The 21,923-nt window shown below is 34.1% G+C and overlaps 1 protein-coding gene across 9 annotated transcripts in view; it reads left to right on the forward strand.

The window, feature by feature from the left end:
• Positions 1-21,923, forward strand: part of UTRN (utrophin) — a 496,122-nt gene that overhangs the window by 437,005 nt on the left and 37,194 nt on the right. For all 9 annotated transcript variants that reach the window (XM_041741733.1, XM_041741729.1, XM_041741764.1 and 6 more), the window contains 5 exons: positions 17-218; positions 6,076-6,161; positions 10,103-10,260; positions 11,771-11,937; positions 12,841-12,952. In XM_041741733.1, the coding sequence (XP_041597667.1) occupies positions 17-218; positions 6,076-6,161; positions 10,103-10,260; positions 11,771-11,937; positions 12,841-12,952 (725 nt within the window). The remainder of the gene's footprint in view (positions 1-16; positions 219-6,075; positions 6,162-10,102; positions 10,261-11,770; positions 11,938-12,840; positions 12,953-21,923) is intronic.

Consider the following 21,923-nt stretch of genomic DNA (forward strand, 5'->3'; position numbering starts at 1 on the left):
TTTCTCACCTGATTAGTGGATCTCTTAGAGTTGAATACAACAAATGAAGTTTTCAAGCAGCACAAACTGAACCAAAATGATCAGCTTCTTAGCGTTCCAGATGTCATCAACTGTCTGACAACAACTTATGATGGTCTTGAACAAATGCATAAGGATCTGGTCAACGTTCCACTCTGTGTGGATATGTGTCTCAACTGGTTGCTCAATGTATATGACACGTACGTTGCATTTTTTCTTCTTAAGATATAATCATTGAATGAAATATATTGATAATGCAAAAATGTCTCAATTTTGAAATGAGTTTTTAAAAAAGTACTTTCAAAGTACTTTTCATAGTGGAAATATTTACGTTAATTGTTGAAAAGAAGGACTTTCCAAAATTTGAGCTCTTAACCAACAACATAACAAAAAAGCATGTCCACCTATTACTTCAAGATTTTGCTTCAATTTATAAATGTTGTCAGATTTGTAGCATCACGCTGGCTAGGGGAAACCTAATATGAATAAGTCCTATTTTCTCCTGTCTTCTTTTGAAAGACAAAAATTTATATTTGTTGTTATGAGTTACAATAATTGACTGGCTCCTAATAATCCACTCTGCAATTTTTGTATGACAACTTAAGAGCAATTTGAATGGCAATTAAAGGAATTTAACTTATCTTTTGGTATTATCTTTATTTATTGCAATAGCAGTTATGTGTATGTGTGGTGTTTTAAATAATTTATGCTATAAGACACTGTAATATCTGTAATTTAATTAGATGCTCACTGTTACATAAAGAGCACTCTCAACTTGCAATGTAACTCATTCGCCATTAATTTGGCTTTTTTGAATGTGACAGTGCATTTGTGAAATAATCAATTCTAGAAAGACCTGCTGTGGGCTGACATTTCTAAAACATTAGGAATTATTCATTCTTCTGGTAGGGGGTTAAAGTATGCAAAGATGAAATAAGAAAATGAGAACTGTTGATTTTCTTTCAGAACCTAAAAGTTATTTTCTATTAATTAGCTGCATGAAAATTTATGTTTGTCATCCTTTTATTTGATTTAGAGAGAAAGAAGATAGGTGATAGTTTATACATGCACATGTATTTAGCAGTGGATTGATTCCATATAAGAAGTAAATGGTGACAATTGCTTTAGGGATGATTTAATTAAAATTGTTTATTCTTTTGATTAGAAAGTTTGTTACCTTCCAATATTCACAAATGTCACAACAAAGTTGTTTTTTTTTTTTCTTAAATAATTGAATAGCCACCATGTGCTAGAGGACTCTTAAGAAAGTCACTGAAGAACAGATAGGTAGCATAAATCTCAATTATAATAATGAATGTGGGATTTACTATATCCCTGTCTGGTATCTTTTAATACATTTCATTTTATCCTTTTTTATCCTTCTAGAATAAAATATGACTTTGGCATTAATTCACTATTTAGCTGATCTTCAATTTTTTAAACCTCCAAAAGAAACATTTTCTATATAGTAAATTCACCAAGATAGTTGGTCAATTGGATGTGTTAACTACAAAACCTATAACTTAATTTGAGGGCCCAGGAAGAATGCTGCATTCATAGATTACTTGGTTGAGAACCCCATTAAGTTCTATAAGGGCATGGTAGAGGCGGATGTTTTGAGCAATAATTTCAGGAAGAACTGGAGAAGATGTTAAACCACCCTCATCTAATTCAAACACCCTACATTAGTTTGCTAGGGCTGCCATAACAAAGTACCACAAACTAGGCGACTTAAGTAACAGGAATTTTTCTTACTAGAAGTCCAAGATCAAGGTGTCAACAGGATTGGTTTCTTCTGAGGCCTCTCTCCTCAGCTTAGAGATGGTTATCTTCTCCCTGTGTCTTCACATGGTCTGTCTTCTATGTGTGTTTGTGTCCTTATCTTATAAAAACATCTGTTGCATTGGATTGGGGCCCACCCCATGATCTCATTTTGGGTCAATTACTTCTCTAAAGAGCCTGTCTTTGAATACAATCATATTCTGAGTTACCAAGTGGTTAGACCTTCAACACATGAATTCTAGGAGAATCTAACTCATAACATGTCATACACACATATGTTGTTTTCACTGGACAGCCCAAAGGGAATAGTGCCACTTAGTTGTGAAGGAAGCAGAATGTGAAATGTTGTGATTCATATTCTAGGGAATCAAATGTTGGCATATTTCCACTTTCCATCATCAAATGTGAACACATGGGAAATGCTACACTGAGGTACTCTTTCTTATTTAGACAGTTTCTTGAAATTTTCCATTTTAAAGGAAAAAAAAAGCTTTTAAGATTTATTTCCCTTCCATGCCAAAGAATATAGTGAAGACCATGCTGGATCAGAATGCTGTATGCATCCAGTCTAGTTTTCTGTCCTAGAGAGGAATATCATGCATTAACGTAAAGGGAAAAAAATATAGCTAATCATATGATGGCAGTCTCAGATAGCCAGAGTTGATTACCCAAATTTCTCTAACAACCATAATTTATCTAAACAAGACTTATTCAAGTTACTAGTTTGCTTTGAGCATTAGAACATTTTGGACCCTAAGAAGTCTCTGAACCTTGGAAATAGTACTACGATCTTACCTTTCCATTCATTCAGCTTTTTTGATATTCACTATTTAACTATTTATTTTTGACTGCCTTTGTGTAGTATGCTACAGCCAGAGCTGATACTTTGAGTTCTTGAAGTATATTCAAACAGCTCTTGAAATAATGAGTGATGCATACACAGGAGATCTTAGAATTCTAGAAGGAGAAGACTTTGAGGACCTTTCCATCTTCCATTCTGCCCTTTTCATTTTACTCTGCTTTCTTCAATTTACTGATTAAGAAATTGACCCAATGAGATAAGACCATTTATCCATAGTCACTTCTTGCACATTAGTGGTAGATAGGGTATTAATACTCAGGTTTCTTTAATAATCACTTGATTATTTCTTCCATATTGCCATATCTAAGAAACATAGTACTTTATAAGTTATATTAAGCTTACTATTTTTTTCAAGTTTTAACATGTATCCAAATACTCTGAATTTTACAAAAAAAAAAAAAAGTCTATTCTGTTGTGAATGATGAGAATCCAAATTTTTGATTCTGGTTGCTTTGTACCTTGGCAGCCACTCAACTTTTGGCATCTCAATTTCTCATCTGAAAAATTGAGGTAAAGATATCTACTCTGCTTACCATACATAAGATATTTGTGAAGGGCAAATGAACTAATATATGTAGAAAGGGCTTTCTAAACTATAAAGATAAAATTTATTCCATCTATGAGTTCACAGCCTCACTCAGTCTTCATCTTCCCAGGTTAAAATGCCTTAACTTCTGATCTTCCTTCTAAATTTAATAGAAATCAAAAATGTTTAAATCATGATTTAAAGCAATAGTCTGGAACACTTGGTTTAAATATTTTTGTCCCTACAGAAAATATTAACCTCATTTACTGCAGTGTTATTTTTTCACTATGCCAAGATGGATATAATTTTATAAGGTACATATTTTTCCAGTTAAACTAATTACAGGAGTTACTTTGGAAGACAATCAGGGACCAAATATTAAATATTGGGTTATATCACTCACTAATAAATTTCTTTGCCTCCCTCTTCTTTTTCAAATCTAGATGTCTTATTTAACATCAGAGCTCTCTATCATCTGGTTCCAGATGGTAAAACCTGGACTACTTTATCAACTGTTTAGCCTTAATACAAGTCTTTCCCGCACCTGAAAGCATCTAGTGTCTGGTGCTCCACTCCTGCTTTTGTCCCCTTGCCCATGTTTTTCCTATAATAATCTACTCTCTTCTAGGGACAGTCCAGCTATGTCATGCCTTCAGTGTTTGATTTGAGACTTATCTCCTCTACCAAATGTTATGAGACTAATAACAAGTCAGCCACAACTTTCTTATGCTTGATTTATTTCCATGCATAAAGGTTGCTCTCCTCTTTTTTGTGCATTTCCCATTGTTTTTTTGTCCCTCCTCTCAAGCTGTGTGTGACCTTATCATGGGTAGGAATTGTGCCTTAACTTTTCTGCTGGTCCTCCTTGTACACAGAACAATGCTGGGACCACAGTAAACCTTCATAACTGCTAATGGTGTGATGATTGGATGATTGACATTTTCAGTAGCCTTCCTGATGATGCCCCTTTCTTCTATTGTCACCATAGTCTGGAGGTTATCCTCTAATACATGTCATTTTTATCTTTTTTCCCTTAAGGGACTGCTTTGTCTTTCCCTGTGTCCATGTGCTAGTCTATTTACCAGCCTTTTGCTATCTTCTGTAGCTCTATTGCCTGATTATCCAGAAAATAAAATTTCTTGATTCGTGAGAGAAGAAAAACAGACATGGTGTATTTTGGGGTGATAATTAGGAAACACTTAAAATGTAAACTAGAAAAACAATTTGTAGCATGGCTCAGTTTAACTTGAAAATATTTCTATAATGGCAAGAAACTGGAATGAGTACATTAATTTAGATTTCTGCTTATAATGGCTATATGTATTTAAAAATTTAAGTATTAATTATTTCATTGGTCACTTTTGAATGTTGCACACATGCATATTAACGGTTTAATAAGTTTATTGGATGTGATTTCATATAGATTATAAAGTCTAGGCTATTAAGTGACTGTTTTGAAAATACATTTTACTGATCTCAGCATGTTTTTCTCTTTTATTTATTTTATAACTTGTATGTCATGGTATATATACAGAAACTTACCTGCATATTTATAATTTGAGAATAGAAGATATCCATTAGTATTAATAGTAGGAATATCAATAAGAACAAGATTTAAACACAGTTTGACAAAAATACCACCTAAAATTAAAATGACATGACACAAATATTTATCTGTTTTTTAGATAGCATGAGTTACTAAATTTTATGTAATGACATGATTTATCAACTTTAATGATATTTATCAACTTTTAAATGATATGATTTATCAATTTTAATGATAAAGTTACATAGATATTAGATACAGGTATGAAGTATACTGTACTTATATATTGAAAACACGTCTTGAGAAAAATTAATGTTAAAAACCTAAACTGAAAGCAGATTCTGACTATGAAATAATAAAGATAGCAAGAAAGACTTTTTTTCTAGATTGTGTGTTGCTCCTTAGCAAAGATCAGGTTATCAATATTTGTGGTTTCTGCATTTCCCATTCTCCATCCCCAGGATCTAATACATTAGGACATTTGGTAGACAACTCAGAAATACTTTGACACATAACAGGAATAAAGACAGCTCTATGCTTTTAAAAATAAAAATTTTCTTCTAGTCAACTTATGGTCTCTCGTTGGCATAGTACAAAGCTGTTTCCTAGTGTTGATTAATTAATACATTTTGTATTTAATTATAATTTGGGTCTTCCCCAAATAGAAATTTCACACCTAAGATCACCATCTATTATAATTGAAATAGTAACCTGAGAAAACTGAATTGACAGAGACCAATGAAGACAACAGGTTTTTAAGTATCTAACAAGTTATTAGCCCTCAATATAGTTAATTTTATATAGTTTTTGTACATGTAGTTTTGTACATTTTTGTAGTTCTGGTACATTCTATAGTTTCTGTACATTAATTTTCTATAATTTTTGTATATTTTGTACCTTTATTTTTAGAGACATCATATTTTTCTCGCTATATTAAGCCACATGCATATTATATATAGCTTTTGCTATCTATTTTAAATTTTGCATTTATAATTATTAACAGATAGATTTTAATTCATACTATTTCCAAAAATATCTTTTTCAGCTTTGTAATTATCATTTTCATTTTACTTTTATTTGTTCTTCCAAGTTCATGTATTACATGTAAAGTGACTTCAGGCTCTGTATTCTTCAGATTGGGTCAAACATGCTATTAAAACATGTCATGAAATTATGGTATGGGTTTAAAATTAATTGTTCAAAGTGAATAGAAAATCTGCATCTCTAAGGTGCAATCATCTTTCAGTAATTTACCGTCAAGAAAACAGATATTCAGAAACAATTAGTGTCCTATATACAGCTTTAAATACATCTAACGTGTTGAAATTCTTACAATTATAGGGGTCGAACTGGAAAAATAAGAGTGCAGAGTCTGAAGATTGGATTGATGTCTCTTTCCAAAGGTCTCTTAGAAGAAAAATACAGATGTATGTAAGACTTTTCCTGTACAATTGTGTTTTTAGTAATATTAATGATAATAGCAGTTGATTGGAGGTTTCCTTTATATGATTTACTTGTAATAACAATTTCTATTCTTTTTACCCCTTACTAGACACATCCTGGGCTAGACAAAGGGTGTCAGTGAGAAGTGATGTGGATTTGTGTGAAATGAGGCAAGGTGCCTCAATGAAGTGAAAACCAACTGCACATTATATCTCATCTAAGTCTTAGAATAATCACTTCAGAATGTAGGCATTGTGACTTTCGTGTTCCAGCTAGAAAAAATTAATTCTGAGTTGGGTTAAAAATCTCATCAATGGCTGCAGAGACAATAAATTATGAGAGTAGAATGAGGTCATGTAGATTTTTCTGACTCTAAAGCCCAAGAGTCTTTCTCTCTGTACTTCTACTGCTTGAAAAAAAATTAAGATGGACTAGAACTTTCCTATTATTCTTTATTATAGAACCTTGTGTACTTCTAATGCCCCCTCAGGAAAATAAAAATGAGATGGACTAGAACTATTACAGGCTTTGGCAAAGAATTATATTTTATAACATGAGAAAATAATAAATTTTGTTTGTCCTTATTCACCAAATAAATCAGTGGTATCCTTTTAGCTTTCAGTTAACAAAGGGCAGGCATCCTGACATTTTGAAAGGGATAGGCTCAGGAGCCGAGGACGTGCCTTCAAATCTCAGCTTTGCCACTTAGTGGCTGAGTGACTTTAGGCAGGTTACAGGATCCCACTAAAGACCACCAGCTAAAAGGCAATATTACTCACATTTCACATTTCAGCCTCCAGAATGGATTTCCTTCAACTGAAGAATGAAGCCAATAGTTTTTGCTTTGAAAGCAATTAGAGATAATATGTGAAAAGTACCTATAAATCACAGCTGTTGAATAAATGGTAGCAGTTGCTGCTGTGCCTCTAAACTACTGTAAAGTAGTTTAACTACTTTAAAGTTTTAACTACTGTAAAGTTTTTCTGATTTAATTTGTTCATAAAGTCTGGGTAACTTGGTCCTATCATGCGTATCACCAGATGATTCTTTTTTTTTTTTTTTTAAGATTTTATTTATTCATGAGAGAGAGAGAGAGAGGCAGAGACATGGGCAGAGGGAGAAGCAGGCTCCATACAGGGAGCCCGATGTGTGACTCCATCCCTGGATCACACCCTGGGCTGAAGGCAGACGCCCAACCTCTGAGCCGCCCAGGCGTCCCTCACCAGATGATTCTTCACAAAGTATATTCATAACATTTTGGGGAGAGCGATAAGGATATTTCATGAATGTGGAGAGACGAAAAACAAGAGGATATTTGATCCCAGGTCCTATAAACTTAGTTAAGTTTAGCATCTTCTGTGAACAGACATAAGTTTTTAAAAACTTATTTTCTGGGATGTCTGTGAGGTAATTTGTGAATTTTAAGTCTAGATCATGATGGCTTGTTTTTCTTAAACAGTTTGACAAGAATGTCAGTGATAAGAGATATGGGATTTGTATGAAACAAAAAGCTGATAGTAAGATCAGGTGAGGTGCCTTGATGGTAGTCAGAACCTAGTAGAAGCTTTGCAGAAGGCTCTTATTTGGTTGGTTTTTATCCAAAATTTAAATCATCTACAACATCGTAATTGTCAAAAGATAATCATTTTCAAAGCTAAAAAGATTATTTTTTGTAATGAGTGGGAAAGAAAAATGTTAATAAAAACATCACTGTAGCACTATTTTAAAAAGGACTTTTTATCATTTATAGTTTGGGGTTTTCATGTGCTTCTGAAAGAATGTAGGTTCCTTAAAGGTAACAGTTACATCATGATGCTCATCTTACTCTGAAACAAATACAAATACACTCTCAAAGTGTACCATGAATATTAAAATGTAAGAATGTTCTGTTTTCCTAGATCAATGGTTTCTCCTCCCTTCCTTTTCAAGTTGGCTATCAAAAAGCAAGCTGAGACCAAAAGAAAGAGTTATAACACGGTGACTGTAGTTATAGGGCAAAACCAAATATAATATATAAAGATTTCTTTTATCTGTATACATACCTTCAAACATATGTCTAAAAGGTATAATTTTCAAATGAGCATATTTCAGCATACCTGTATTCACACACTCGTAATACAATAGACATACTTTCTACAAATACCAGCAAATTCAACATTAAATGTTCAGATTATGGCAAAGAAAGCAGAAGCCCTGCAATGAGAATTTCTGATATTTATCTTAATCCGTGAAGTATGCCATTTTAGTACTTAATTAAATAAGACATCCTTTGGGTTAAAATCTTTAAATCTTTACTGCAAGTATTGAGACTCCGGAAATGTTCTGGAGTTTTGTTTTGTTTTTTATTTTGAGGTCCTTAGCAACTCTGATTTTAGTTTTGATTTCCCCAGTGATATCAGAACACTTCATTATTATTTCCATTGTTAGATTAATATTGAAGACAATTTGCTCTCCAAACTCAATGGCATAGGTGCTGTTCTGGTTCAATTGGTATCCATCTGCACAGTGATTTTGCAATGGCTAATGTCAGTGTCTTGTCCCTGGTGACACCTCCTTCTCTCTTAGCACCTTCTTGAGAATATCCCTTAGTTACATTCTACCAACTGCTGGACATTCTTGCTTATAGCTGAGTGGCTTTCTTGCCTCATCAAAAATGCATTTACAAGAATGCATTTTGCATGTCTTCTGTGTTGATTTGTTGGAACTTGATTTTTAGATTGTGACCTGTTCCCACATCCTAATATTCCTCTTTATTTCTGACTATAATATGAAAATAAGAACTTTTATCAAAATTCAGAAGTATGTCAAAATGTTAAAGAATCTTTTCTTCTGTGTTTTATGTGTAGCTTTACCTTAACTGTGGCATAGTAGTATAGCTGTCTTCCTCAAAAGAGGAAAACTTGGCATGATTCATGTCACTGAAATGTGTACTTCTCTGTATAGAGAGCATTATTACTTAGAAGGTCTCTTCCTAGCAGTGGGTTTAAAACAAGAGTCATAAGAGTCCTAAATAAATATTTTCTGGCTATGAAAGTCTTATTTTTTTATTTTTATTTTTTTGAAAGTCTTATTTTTAACAAAGGGAAGAAGGATGAAGGGTAGACAGAGTGAGTGAAGGGGAGTGGGAGATATAGGCTTTTAGTTATGGAATGAGTAAATCACAGTAATAAAAGGTATGGCATAGGGAATATAGTCCATGGTAATGTAACAGCATTGTATGGTGACAGATGGTAACTCTACTTGTGGTAGTGAGCATAGCAGAACGTATAGAGATGTTGAATCATTATGTTGTACACCTGCAACTAATATAGCATTGTGTGTCAACTATACTCAAATTTTTATGAAAGGAAGAAAAAAAGAAAAACACAGAATTCTGACCAAATCTAAGTGAACAAATGATAGTAAAAATTAAATTTATCTTACTTGGATTCACTTCCTCTGTGTAAACTTAAAGTTACATTTCACTGTAATTACTATGTCAGTATCACTGAGCTTGGTTCAGTTGTTTGAAAATTCACTGTTGGCAGTGTTAGATTTAGCTTTATTTCCCTTAAAAGAAAAATACATGAAAATGATAGACTTTCATCTGATATCTATTTAGCAAGTATTGTTTAGGAATGATTTTTAGGACCAAATACATATTTACTATCCTTTTTTTCTGTTCTCATTAAACTTCACATGAAAAGCATTTAGAATTTGTGTGATTTTTTTAAGTTTTTAAAACCTGGAAATTCCTTTCCAAAAAGTATTTGTTTCTATAAGAAAGTGGATTGCTTTTACATGAAATTTAAATAACTCATGTGATTCATGTCCACATAATTTTTTTTAAATCTACATCATTAAGTTGACAAAACCAAAGATATCATTTACATAAAAGAATAGTCTAAGCAGATGGAAGTTAACCTCTGGGCTCTCTTCTTTGTAGATCTCTTTAAGGAGGTGGCAGGCCCGACAGAAATGTGTGACCAGAGACAGCTTGGCCTGTTACTTCATGATGCCATCCAGATCCCTCGGCAGCTGGGGGAAGTAGCAGCTTTTGGGGGCAGTAATATTGAACCCAGTGTTCGCAGCTGCTTCCAACAGGTAAGCGAGAAGGATCGCTGGTATGTAGAACATATCAGGAATGGTGTTGAGGATGTTGTGAGAATTGGAACAGGGAACTTGTGCTAGAACCGAATCGTAGAAGATGTTGGGTACCATCCCAGTAAGTTTGTGTTGTAAATTTTTTCAAACACATTTCATTCAAGGAATAGCAACCTTCTCAAGGAGACTTACTGTTTGTAAATGGATAAAACACCACATCTTTAAAATGTGCTACTAGATTGCTGTGATTGACACTCACTTTGCCCTGGGCCTCACCTTTTACCACTCATCCCCTTCCTGTCTGTTTCCAGTGGCAATTTTACTTCCTTCATTCCTGCCCTAGCACCTTTGGACATGTGCCTTTTGTTTAGTATATTCTTTCTTACCCTTCACCTACAAACTCTATTCTCCTGCTAATCCTTATTCTTTCTTTTGATCTTTGCTTATTTCACATTCTCTAAAAATCCTTCTCTGAACCCTTCAAGTGAAGGGCTTCAGTATGTGTTCCTACTGTATTCACCTGAATCTCCTCTGTCTTCTTATGATGTTCATGAAAATATAACCAAATACCAAGTTATATAATTGATTGACTGGGGTTTTTTCTTCCATACAAACCCCCAAAATCTTTTTAATGCATATAAAAGCATTCTGGAAATGTTACTACTGATGTTATATGTATGCATAAAGGAAAAAGCTATAGATATTTTGCCAAAGCACATCCAGTGATTTATTGTTGCTGAGAAAAAAAAAATGCTCACACCATCTCTTTAAGGAGAATTGATGTTATGGGTTATTACATTTTATAATGGCCCTTTTACTTGTTTTAGAAATACAAAAAATACCAAATGAAAATTCTAAATATGGTTCTACCATGTACTGGTTCATGGGGTGACCTTGACAAAAGTGGGAGAAAGATGTTACAAATTTAACTTTGCACATATGAAAATTAGTTAGGATTAGGTTTAAAGAGAGATTCAGACTAAATGCAGTTAATCATAATAAATTTAGAAATGTTGCCAAGTATATTCATAGTAATATATTCCTAGTATGATGTTGTAATGGGTGGACCAGGACACAGAAATAATAGTTTTTATTTAGCATCTGTAACGACCTTCAAGTTTGGGAAGTTACCAATGAGTTTTTCTCAAATTTTTACTCAGATAAACAAGTTTTATAGGATTAAAATATTTATGCGAAAATAGTACCTTGAATTGTGTGGTTTGGGGTTTTGTTTTTTGTTTTTGTTTTTAATCTGAGTCTATTAAGGAGGGCAATGGGATTTTTTTTTCTTCTTCCTTATAAAATTATTTGTTTTTTTCTGATTTTAAATTCTAGATTTTTCTCTCCATTAAGAACCTTAAATATTTTGTGATTTAACTGACCTGGAAAGAGTTCTATAACTTTTCTTTCACTTCATACAGATTTTCAGAAGATTATAAAGCAATACCTGCTGCAATCTCAATGAAGAGATTTTCTTCACTTTTAATATATATATATATTTTTTTACCAGAATAACAACAAGCCAGAGATAAGCGTAAAAGATTTTATAGATTGGATGCGTCTGGAACCACAGTCCATGGTTTGGCTGCCAGTTTTACACCGAGTGGCTGCAGCTGAGACTGCAAAGCATCAAGCTAAATGCAACATCTGTAAAGAATGTCCAATAGTTGGGTTCAGGTAAGATGATCTGTTGCCAGGGATAGCAGGAGACTGTTTTCTGTTCTGTTGTTATAATTTCAGTATACATTTACCATCCCTTCCCACTGATTCCATTGGGGGTTTGTATCCTCAATAAATGAGAATCTTAGCATATTCCATCTATCTGAAAACGGCATTCCTTCTTATAATTACTACATGAAGCTTATTTTATTATTATTTTTATCTATACCACCTGGCTCCAGAAACGGAGATTATTCTGAATTTCTATTTACGTAGATCCCAGAAATGTTCATGCATAATAATTGTATGACTCAATTTACATATATGGCTCTGATGGAATTTGCTGATGTTGTAAGGCCTTTGGGGTCAAACTTAGTAAGCAGAAAGCAACATTTAAATAGTGAGAAGTAACTAGATTTCTTTATGTTACTTATGCCCAAGTTTGCTGTGAAATCGATTAACCCTGATTCATTCTCACTGGAGAAAGCTTTGTCAGGGAATTTTGAGATTCATTTCTTATTGACAGTGTAATTTAAAAATCTGATGTGTCAAGCTAATAAACATGACTCTCCTTCTCTGCCATTTGCATTCACTTTCATACATTACAGAAAACATCTGACATGGATATTTGTCTTCTCATAATGTTGAAAACAATGGCAAAATGCTTTAGAGACTTGGATTTCAAAAATTTGCTTTTTTTTTTTTTTTCACTTGGGAGGTGGGTTACTTAATTTCCCTTGTGAAATCCAAGATTTTCTTGGCCCTAATTTGGAGCTAAGATACAAAGAAAATTCTACATTTTGTGACCAATCAACCTTTATTTCCATGGTGATTTGGATGAATGGCATTCCTGCCCACAGCCGAATGATTTGGACTAAAATTAGGCATGCAAGCTAATGAATTTTCTTTTCTTTTCTCTAGGTATAGAAGCCTAAAGCATTTTAACTATGATGTCTGCCAGAGTTGCTTTTTTTCGGGTCGAACGGCAAAAGGTCACAAATTACATTACCCGATGGTGGAATATTGTATACCTGTAAGTACTGAGCCACTTGGTTGGTTGGTTGGTTGGTTGGTTGGTTGGTTGGTTGGTTGGTTGATTGGTTGTTTGGTTGTTTAGAGACGTGGGGAACAGAGAGAGAGGGAGAGAAAGAATCTTAAGCAGGTTCCATGCCCAGTGGGAAGCCTGACTCAGGATTCCATCTCACCACCCTGAGATCGTGCATGACCTGAGCCAAAATCAGGAGTTGGATACTTAACCAACTGAGCCACCCAGGTGTCCTTCTTGTTTTTTTTTTTTTAAATGACATATTGCTTTTGTATTAATTAACATCAAAATTATTTGGTGTATTTAGACAAATTTTTATGGAAAAAATCAATTTTAAGATTATTTAACTATTTTTTTGTGTTTTTGTTTTCTTTTAAACAAATACTTCTATGTTGAATTCATTAACAGAATAATTAATTATCCTTTTTTCAGAAAAATTTATTACATTTTGTTACATCTGTGCTTTGATTTTAAACTTAACTTTCTTGGTACCAACTCTTTTTAGGAACTTACACTGGTCTGCATTGAAAATGATACTGTGTGACGAGAAACTGTCTCTTTTAGACAGTTAAAGTACATTTTCATAATTAAATATATTTATATTAGCAAAAAGTAGAAAACAGAGAAAGTAAAAAATTCATAAATCTGACTCCTGAATCAAATCAAATCAAATAAAATCTCTTATTTTGTCAAGATTAATTTCTGTATTTGCATTATTTCAATACTGCTTTAATCACTGAACATGTGGTATAGTACATGTTCCCCCTAGTTAACTGAGTGAATTACTAAAATTTATCCAACTACTCCCTCAAATTTACTTGGACACTTAAGTTTATTTTCAATTTTCTGATATTACAGACAGCAATCATAAGAATATCTTTGTGAAAATAGCTTTTTCTCTATATTGCATAAATTATGTTTCCATAGAATAAAACACTGAAAATAAATTATCTGGGTCAATGAATATGAGTATTTTTATGGCCATAATTCTTCATGTCAACTTATTTCCAAAAGATATTTATACCACTTTACATTATTATCACATTTTGTTAATATTCTGATTCTATTACAATGTCACTAGCATTGGATACCAAGTCTTGTTCCTTTGATTTAAAGCTGTTTTTTTCTGAAGTTATCTTCATTTGCTATAAAGAGCTATTTTCTAGCTTCCTTTCAAATAGTGAACCAAAATTTATTCATAGAGTTATATATTTTCTTTAGGTTTAAGCAATTGAGTTACTTTTTGGATTATAAATTGACAGAAAAACAGCAATACTTATAAAACATACACATATAAATCTCTCCATCTTAGGTATCTTATCTCAAATAAATAGGTGCTGCATTTGCGGAGAGGAAATCTCTAGAAAATGCTGTGAGATTATAATAGATGAAATACCCATAGTGCATGATAACTAGGAAAAAAATCCCCCAAGAAAATTTATGAAACACCATTTATTACTATGATTAACATATTTATTCACTCAACAAATAAGTATTGAGTACTTGCCTTATGTCAGAAACTATTCTCAGCTTTAATTCATCAGTGTACTACCAGGGTAGATAAGATTACTGTCTCTCCTGCTACTTTCCATTTAGGTGGAGGGAATGTGTGACAAGGAACAAGGAAACAAATAAATGAGATCATTACAGATTATAGTAAGCGCCTTAAAAGAAATAAATGGGTAATGAGATAGAAGATTAGAGGAGGCGCTTTAGATAAAGAAATCAGGAAAGGTCAGCCAGAGAAGTTTACATTTGAGTTGAGATTGAAGGATGAGAAAGAAGCAACTGTGTGACGAGCTAGTAGGAAGGTATTTCAGAGAAGAAAGAGACACAGAAGTCTGGACATGGGAAAGAGGTTGGCATGGTTGGAGCACAGAAAAAAATGGAGCAGATTTCCACAAGGAGAGGGCAGTAGGTAGCACCAGCTATGTCATTTGAAGTGCCCAGAGCACAGGGAAGAGGTGGACCCCTTATTTGGAATGTCTGTAGCTTTTAAAATGTCAACAGCAGAGCATTAAGCCAAACTTAGGGAGCTTGTTAGTATAAGATCCCTGCAACTGCACAGGTCACACATCCATACAGATGGGAAAGAAAGAGGTAGGAATGTTGGGGGAACAGAAAAAAATGGGTGAATTTCTCTGTCTGCAAAAGGGAGAGTGGTAGGAAATGAGATGAAACATAAAGGCGGCACATTGTGCAGAACCTTGCTGGTTGATGTAAGAAATTTGGGAGAAATATAGCATTAATATTTACATGATTAGAAGTAGGCATTTAGGAAACTGATTATAAAGAGCTAAGGTCAAAACAGAAGAATCACAAAGTAAATATATGTTAAAGATGTACAAAAATGTGACCACATGTTTAAAGATGTATAAAATTAAAATTATGGTTTTTCCTGGGCTTAAATATGATTCCTAATGATTTTGCAAAATACACAATTCAAAATATACATCTCTTCAACATTAGTCATTGGCCAATTGGGGCATGCTTGCAAATCACTGATACGTTGATGCATTTCGCTGATGCATAAAAACTGTCATTTTAAAATGAAATCTGTAGGTTACCCAAAGCTCCTCTTGTTACATAGATTTTGCAGAGTCATTGTTGTCATATCTAAGATCACAGCTTTGTAAGGGATCCTGCGTTGTAAGGGATGGCTTCCTTTTTTGTAGATGTGCTTTGGGAGGTCCTTTGCCCCTTTCTGGAGTTTGTATAGTGATCTTAATTAGCAGCCTACTCATAAATCATCTTATAACAGGTTATTTTCTGCATTTGATCTCACAACTTTTGATAAAGTAGCTAGAAATATATGTAAGTTGAATTTTTGAATGGTACACTCCAATTTAATAGTAACGAATTACTACATTGATGAGTTTCCAATTTTCTTTCTTTTCATCAGCGTTCTTTGGATTTTGCTCTCCTCTTTTCAGTAAACTTTATATATATATTTTTTCAACTTTTATCATATATATATATATAAATATATAAATATATATATTTCATCTTTTACCCAATATTCCCTAAACTCATTTGATGTCTGCCTTAGAAGAGAAATTCAAATGTGAGTTTTCAATACAATGATAATAAGCACCGTTTGCAAGTGAATGGATCAAACCTTTCCATACAGATCTTGGTGTTTGCATTTCTCATAGTGCTGGGATCTCCATTTGTGGCTGGGATGGTTCTCTCATTATATTACTGACTTCATTTCTTTCCCCTTTAACTTCCTTCTTCGGCTGAATCTCAATGTGTCTATTGTTAAAGGTTTTCTGAAGCCTTATTTTAAACCCTGAAAGCTCCAGAAATATTTCTTCAAATATATCAGCTTGCTGTGACAATGTTTGTCTTTAGATGTAAGCAGACTAATGGTGTGTGAACTCTTGATCATAATTTATGAAGGCATTTTATGAAATTGATAGCAAAACATTTATACATAGAAGTGAATTCTTCTTTCTCTAGAAGAATCTTTTTTTTTTAATATTTTACTTATTTATTCATGAGACACACAGAGAGAGAGAGGCAGAGACACAGGCAGAGGGAGAAGGAGGCTCCATGCAGGGAGCCTGACGTGGGACTCGATCCTGGGTCTCCAAGGATCAGGCCCTGGGCTGAAGGCGGCGCTAAACCCTTAGCCACTGGGGCTGCCGGAAAATGACTTTTTAAAGCTCCTATTTTATTCCATTATTCTATAACCCAACTTTGTACATTTAAGAAGTTTATGATTGGACTCAGTAAGAGTTCATCTAAAACAGCCAACATGACATAGATTCTGTTTAATCCCTGTCACCACTCTCTTTGTCCCTACAAATCCCACCCCTTCACAAAAACAGCTTGACTCTTACTGTGTGTATAAAATCTTCCCAATGTCCTCTGGCTTCCCTTCCAAGGGTGCTTCTTCACCATGTGGTCTCCAACAATAGCCTCTGTTTCACCAGTTAGCACTGGATTGTATATTATCTCATGTTTTCCATGTGTTTTTCCCCTTTACTCTCTTTTTAACTCCTTTAAGACAGAAATGAATCTTACTCGTTTTTTTTCTTTTCTTTGTTTTTTTTTTTACTATGCTTAGTTAAAGCCTGGCTCATAAAAGGTAAATGAATTCATATCTGACATTATAAACACTAATTATAGAATATTAAAGCTGGAAAGATCTAAGCAATCATCTAATTCATTCTCATTTTAAAGAGAAAACTAAGTCTTAGAAAAAAGGTGATTTGTTCAAAGTTGGTGGCCTGGATTTAATGATTTTACTTCCTTGGGGAAATATACACAATTTGGTGCATTAGCAGACTGTTTCCTGTATGCTTGCTGGAGTGTTATGTTTGTTGAGTACCCAATTGTATGGGCATTTTGCTGGGGACTGGAGGTACAGTGAAAATATAATGAAGGAAAGAAAAGACCTCTATGTGGAGAAATTTAAGACTATGTATTTTTTAAATTGACCAAATTTATGGATTAAAATAACAGTCAAAAATTTATATTGTTACCTATGACCTCTACATTTGAACTCAGGGATTATTTATTATTTATTTAAAATAGTGACATTTTATATTAAAGATGTACAGATTTTAAGTTTCTTTTTTTACATAAAGATTTTATTTATTTATTTGAGAGAGAGAGAGAGAAAGAATGAGCAGCCAGGCAGTCGCAGAGGGAGGGGGAGAAGCAGACTCCTTGCTGATCAGTGAGCCCCAGCTTGGAGCTTGAACCCAGGACTCTGAGATCATGACCTGAGCTAAAGGTAGCTGCTTAATCACCTCCCAGGTGCCCCTAAATTTCTTTTTTATTGGAATTAGAGTTTGTAATCATTTAATTTCATAATTAAAATTATCCTAATTTTATCTTTTTAAAAATTGCCTATATTCTCTGTTGCAAATAACCAAAACTTAATTGATGTTAGACACATTTTTTTTTTATGTTAGGGCACATAAGAAAGATAATCCTTTAAACTAGACCGAGAAGATGATGAGTTGCATGTATGATTTTAAGAGTTTATGCAATTGCTACCAGTGAGAGAGAGCTGGATAGGGTTAAATATTAAGGAGAATGGAAAATGTTTCAAATTGCTACTGGGGGCAAGCATGAGTCAATAAGACATGAGTAAATTGATTGCTATATTGCCACAGGGGTGGATCTGAAGTTAACTGGCAGGGATTTGCACTTGCTCAGTCACTTTGGAATTAAAAGACGGTGGATATAGTTGAAGGCCAAGGGAATGAATGATACAAAGGCATTAATGATACTGGGATACCAGGATTGCTTTGAACTGTCCCCATACTGTATAAATCCCTAAAGAAGTAGGAGTAAGGATCAGGCTTTTTTCCAAGTTAGAAATTTGGAACCGAATAATGTTTTGAGTCGTGATGAGGTCTGAGGTTTGAACTTACCCCTGTGTGGGTGGCTAATGTGGAACATGAAGAATTCTGAGCTGAGATGGCATTTAGAAGATCAGAGTATGTCTCTAGAAGTGACAGGTGATAGCTGTGTCTGGCCACGTACAGTCTAAGAGGAGAGTGGATGGGCACATTGGTTTTCATTGGTGAGAAGACTAGGGCTCAGGGCAAAATGCTGTAAACCTCATTTATTCTTGGCCTTGGTGGGGGAAGAGATTATACAGCCCATCATGGAGAGGAAGGTAGGGGAGATGTAGTATCACAGGAGCATCCAGATTCGTCAAAGGAGAAGGTTTTGAAGCCACAGTTATGAACAAGATGTAGTAGAGTGTGTTTATACATCAAAGGGCACAGAGTCCATGATAGTGTGGAAAGAAAGGTAACTAAGCAGAGACTGTGTGCATCTGGTGAGGGACAGTGGTCCAGGAGAGAAGAGAAGAAATGGGGAAAGGTAATAGGATACTTGCTTGTTGGCAAATACAGGTACAAGGAACAGAAGGGTGAGCTGGAATAGGAAGATGGTTTGAGAGGTGTTAGCTTAGGGAGAAGAGATGGGATGTTTGCAAAATTTTATTGCTGAAAAAGTCAGCAATGTTAGCTATTCCCAGCATTCAAATTAATTGAGTGGAATCATTACAAAATTCTCTGCTTATATGCAAGGTTTAGGCAGGACTAGTTTACAGCTGACCGTTTCATTGAGATTTTGTTAAGAACAGTGGAGGACAGGAAAAAATGTATCTCTATGGGAAGGAGCTTGTTACATTAATAACACTTAAAACACATTTGTATTGTATTTTTTAAGCGAATATGTGTTACTTTCCAAGCAACAGATTCAAGCATATTCTTGCCAATATTGATTAAATATATGGGGAAATAAACCAAAGTTTCATATTTTCAGCATTTCTAGAAACTGTAGAAAAATCTATTTTCTTACAAGAAAAAACAAAAAGTTCCCTTTTAAAGTTAAAAGTGAAATCACGTCTTTTCTTTCCAAACTATATGTTGTTAGTGTTAGCAAGAATAAGCATGAACAAAGGGAAAAACTAGAATTAGTTGTTCAGTCCAGTTCCCAGCATCAGTGTATTTGTAAGAGTATAAAAATCAAATATAAGAAAATGCTGGTTCATTCTTTGGAAAGCTCTACATTGTTTTAGTGTAGTTTGTTTTTGGCAGTCTTGCTTCTTCAGATGAGACTTGGGATGTTTGCCAGCAGACTAAAGATGCAGCATCATTGCAACTTCTCTGACCTCAGCATGCTGAAGTAGCTTTTCAGTTCTTGCTCACCTTACCCTGTGTTCCCAGTAAGTTGAATAATTTAGAGTGTGTCATTGGCTCTTAGGTTGAGGTTTGGACGATATCCATTTTCCTTTGGCTGCCTTATTACCCTACTTATTTTTGACCCCATGGTGATTCTGTTAATGCTAATTTTTTAGTTTCATGTTTTTCCATTAGAACTTGAAAGACTCCAAGCTTGTCTGACTTATTTCATCCATTCATGGAGTTCAGTGTATCTGAATTTCAACTTTTGACATCAGTGAAACTTAGCTCAATCCTGAGAAGTTGTTTTTGCAATTAAAAAAATATATTGGAACATCTTTAAGATAAGTCCTGTGATAATAATATACTCTTTAGAAGTATGCATATACCATTTGGATTATTGACTTCTATGTTTAAGAAATAAATCTTTCTAATGATGATGCTGTTTAATAGTGATTTTTGCACTTGTGCATAATCCAAACGGTAGTGTTTAATTATTCTACTCATGTGCCCAATGACTGTGTTGTTTCTTATATAACTTTGGTTTTCCTCCTTGTTTTTCTCGGTCAAAAAGTTACTCATTTTTGTAGTTAACAGTAAAAGCTCTAATGTTAGGAGTATTTGTTGAAGAATTAGAGAATATTGCCACCCAAGTTATGAGCTGACTAGAGGAATTTGGGGAAGATTTTAGATAAACATGATTTTGCTTATTTATTTGCAGTTGTTCTGGTGTTTTGCTAAAATTGCTAGGTAATTAGAAGTTGGATGTTTTGGCCTCGGGCTTATTTGATATCATTGTGAATGATACGTTTTGCTTTGTGGCTCTTTTGTGTTATTAGGAGAGGAGTTTTGTGAGCTGAAGTAGTAAATCAATGTATTCAAGAATCTAGTTGACTATAATACTATGAAAGTTCACATTCCTAACTTCTAGATTCTTTTGTACTTTAGCCTTGTAGCTCCTTGTAATTCACATTAATGAGAAGGACAAGACTCTCAGTCACATATCCATGTTTTTGAAGTTCAATAATACATAGATGTCAGCATTTACAATAAGAATATACAGTTTAAAACATGAACAGGGATATATATAATAATACATATGGATTTATATGTAGATATACAAACACAAGTGAAAGATAACTCTAAATTTGGTCTATATGATGTCTATATTTGTCCTCAATCAAGGAATAAAATGAAGGAAAATTTAAAATACTCCCAACTTTGGCTTAAAAAATAGACCTTGAGTGAAAAATCATCTGATACCAGCTTGCACAAAAATTTTTAAGACTTTGGTAGGGAGTTACATGCATAGAGTTACCCCAGGGTAGCTTTTGTAATTCAGAAACATGTTTTTATATTTTATGCATTCATTTGTGTTAGTCGGTGTGATGCAAGTTGAAAACTAATTACTTTTTATTATCCAAATAAGTTTTCATCATAATCTCTGTGCTACTTAATAGTAGCATAGTGGGGGGAAGTAGAATTTTGAGTATTCACATGCCCACTTGTCTATGTAGGTTTAGTTTTAAAATGTTTTTCACAATGACTCAGCTTCAATGAGCTTTCCAAAAATGACAATTTGAAAGACAGTCCTCGTTTGGATAAGTGAGTTCTTATGTGCTTATTAAAAATCAAGCCAGAAGGATTTGGGGGAAATGGCAGTAGAAGTGGCTTTAGAATTTTTCAAAAACTTTTGTCCTTGTCATTTTCTTCCCATTTCTAAATTAGTTACATAAAAAGAGAGCAACTAGATAATAAAACCAAACCCCTGGGCAACATTTACAATAAAACTAGGTAATAAGATATCTGCAAAATAAATCTGGTGCTGACAAGCCACCATCAGCCACAAAACCTGCATGAAGATACTATTATCTCTAAAAGGAAGGGAAAGGATGCAAGGTGCGTGAGAACTGGAGAACCCTAAAACAGACAACAGGTATTTAGTGGAAAGCTCAAAGAGCTGGTTTGGGAGCAGAGCTGTGAACCTAGAAGTCACCCAGAGAGGAAGATCTGAAGGTTCTGGGGGTGCTCTGAGCTTCTGGAGCCCTTAGACCCAACCCACTAGGGCTTCCTTCCAGTAAAGAGCCTCAGACTGGATAAACTGCTAGGAATGACACTAACATAGCAGGTCAACAGAGATGAAAGAAATGATCTAGTCCAAAGTAAGGGAAGGGAATAGGACCAGGAAATCCCCAACTCAACAGCCCTATTTTTGACTACCCCACAAAAGCAAAAGAAGAAGGAACCCTGTGAAGTTAGAGAAGGTTTCCTGAACTGTATGAAGCTTTCTTGAATTAGGAAAATTA

This window comes from Vulpes lagopus, chromosome 2 (assembly GCF_018345385.1).
Source record: "Vulpes lagopus strain Blue_001 chromosome 2, ASM1834538v1, whole genome shotgun sequence".
In the NCBI taxonomy this organism is placed as follows: domain Eukaryota; kingdom Metazoa; phylum Chordata; class Mammalia; order Carnivora; family Canidae; genus Vulpes; species Vulpes lagopus.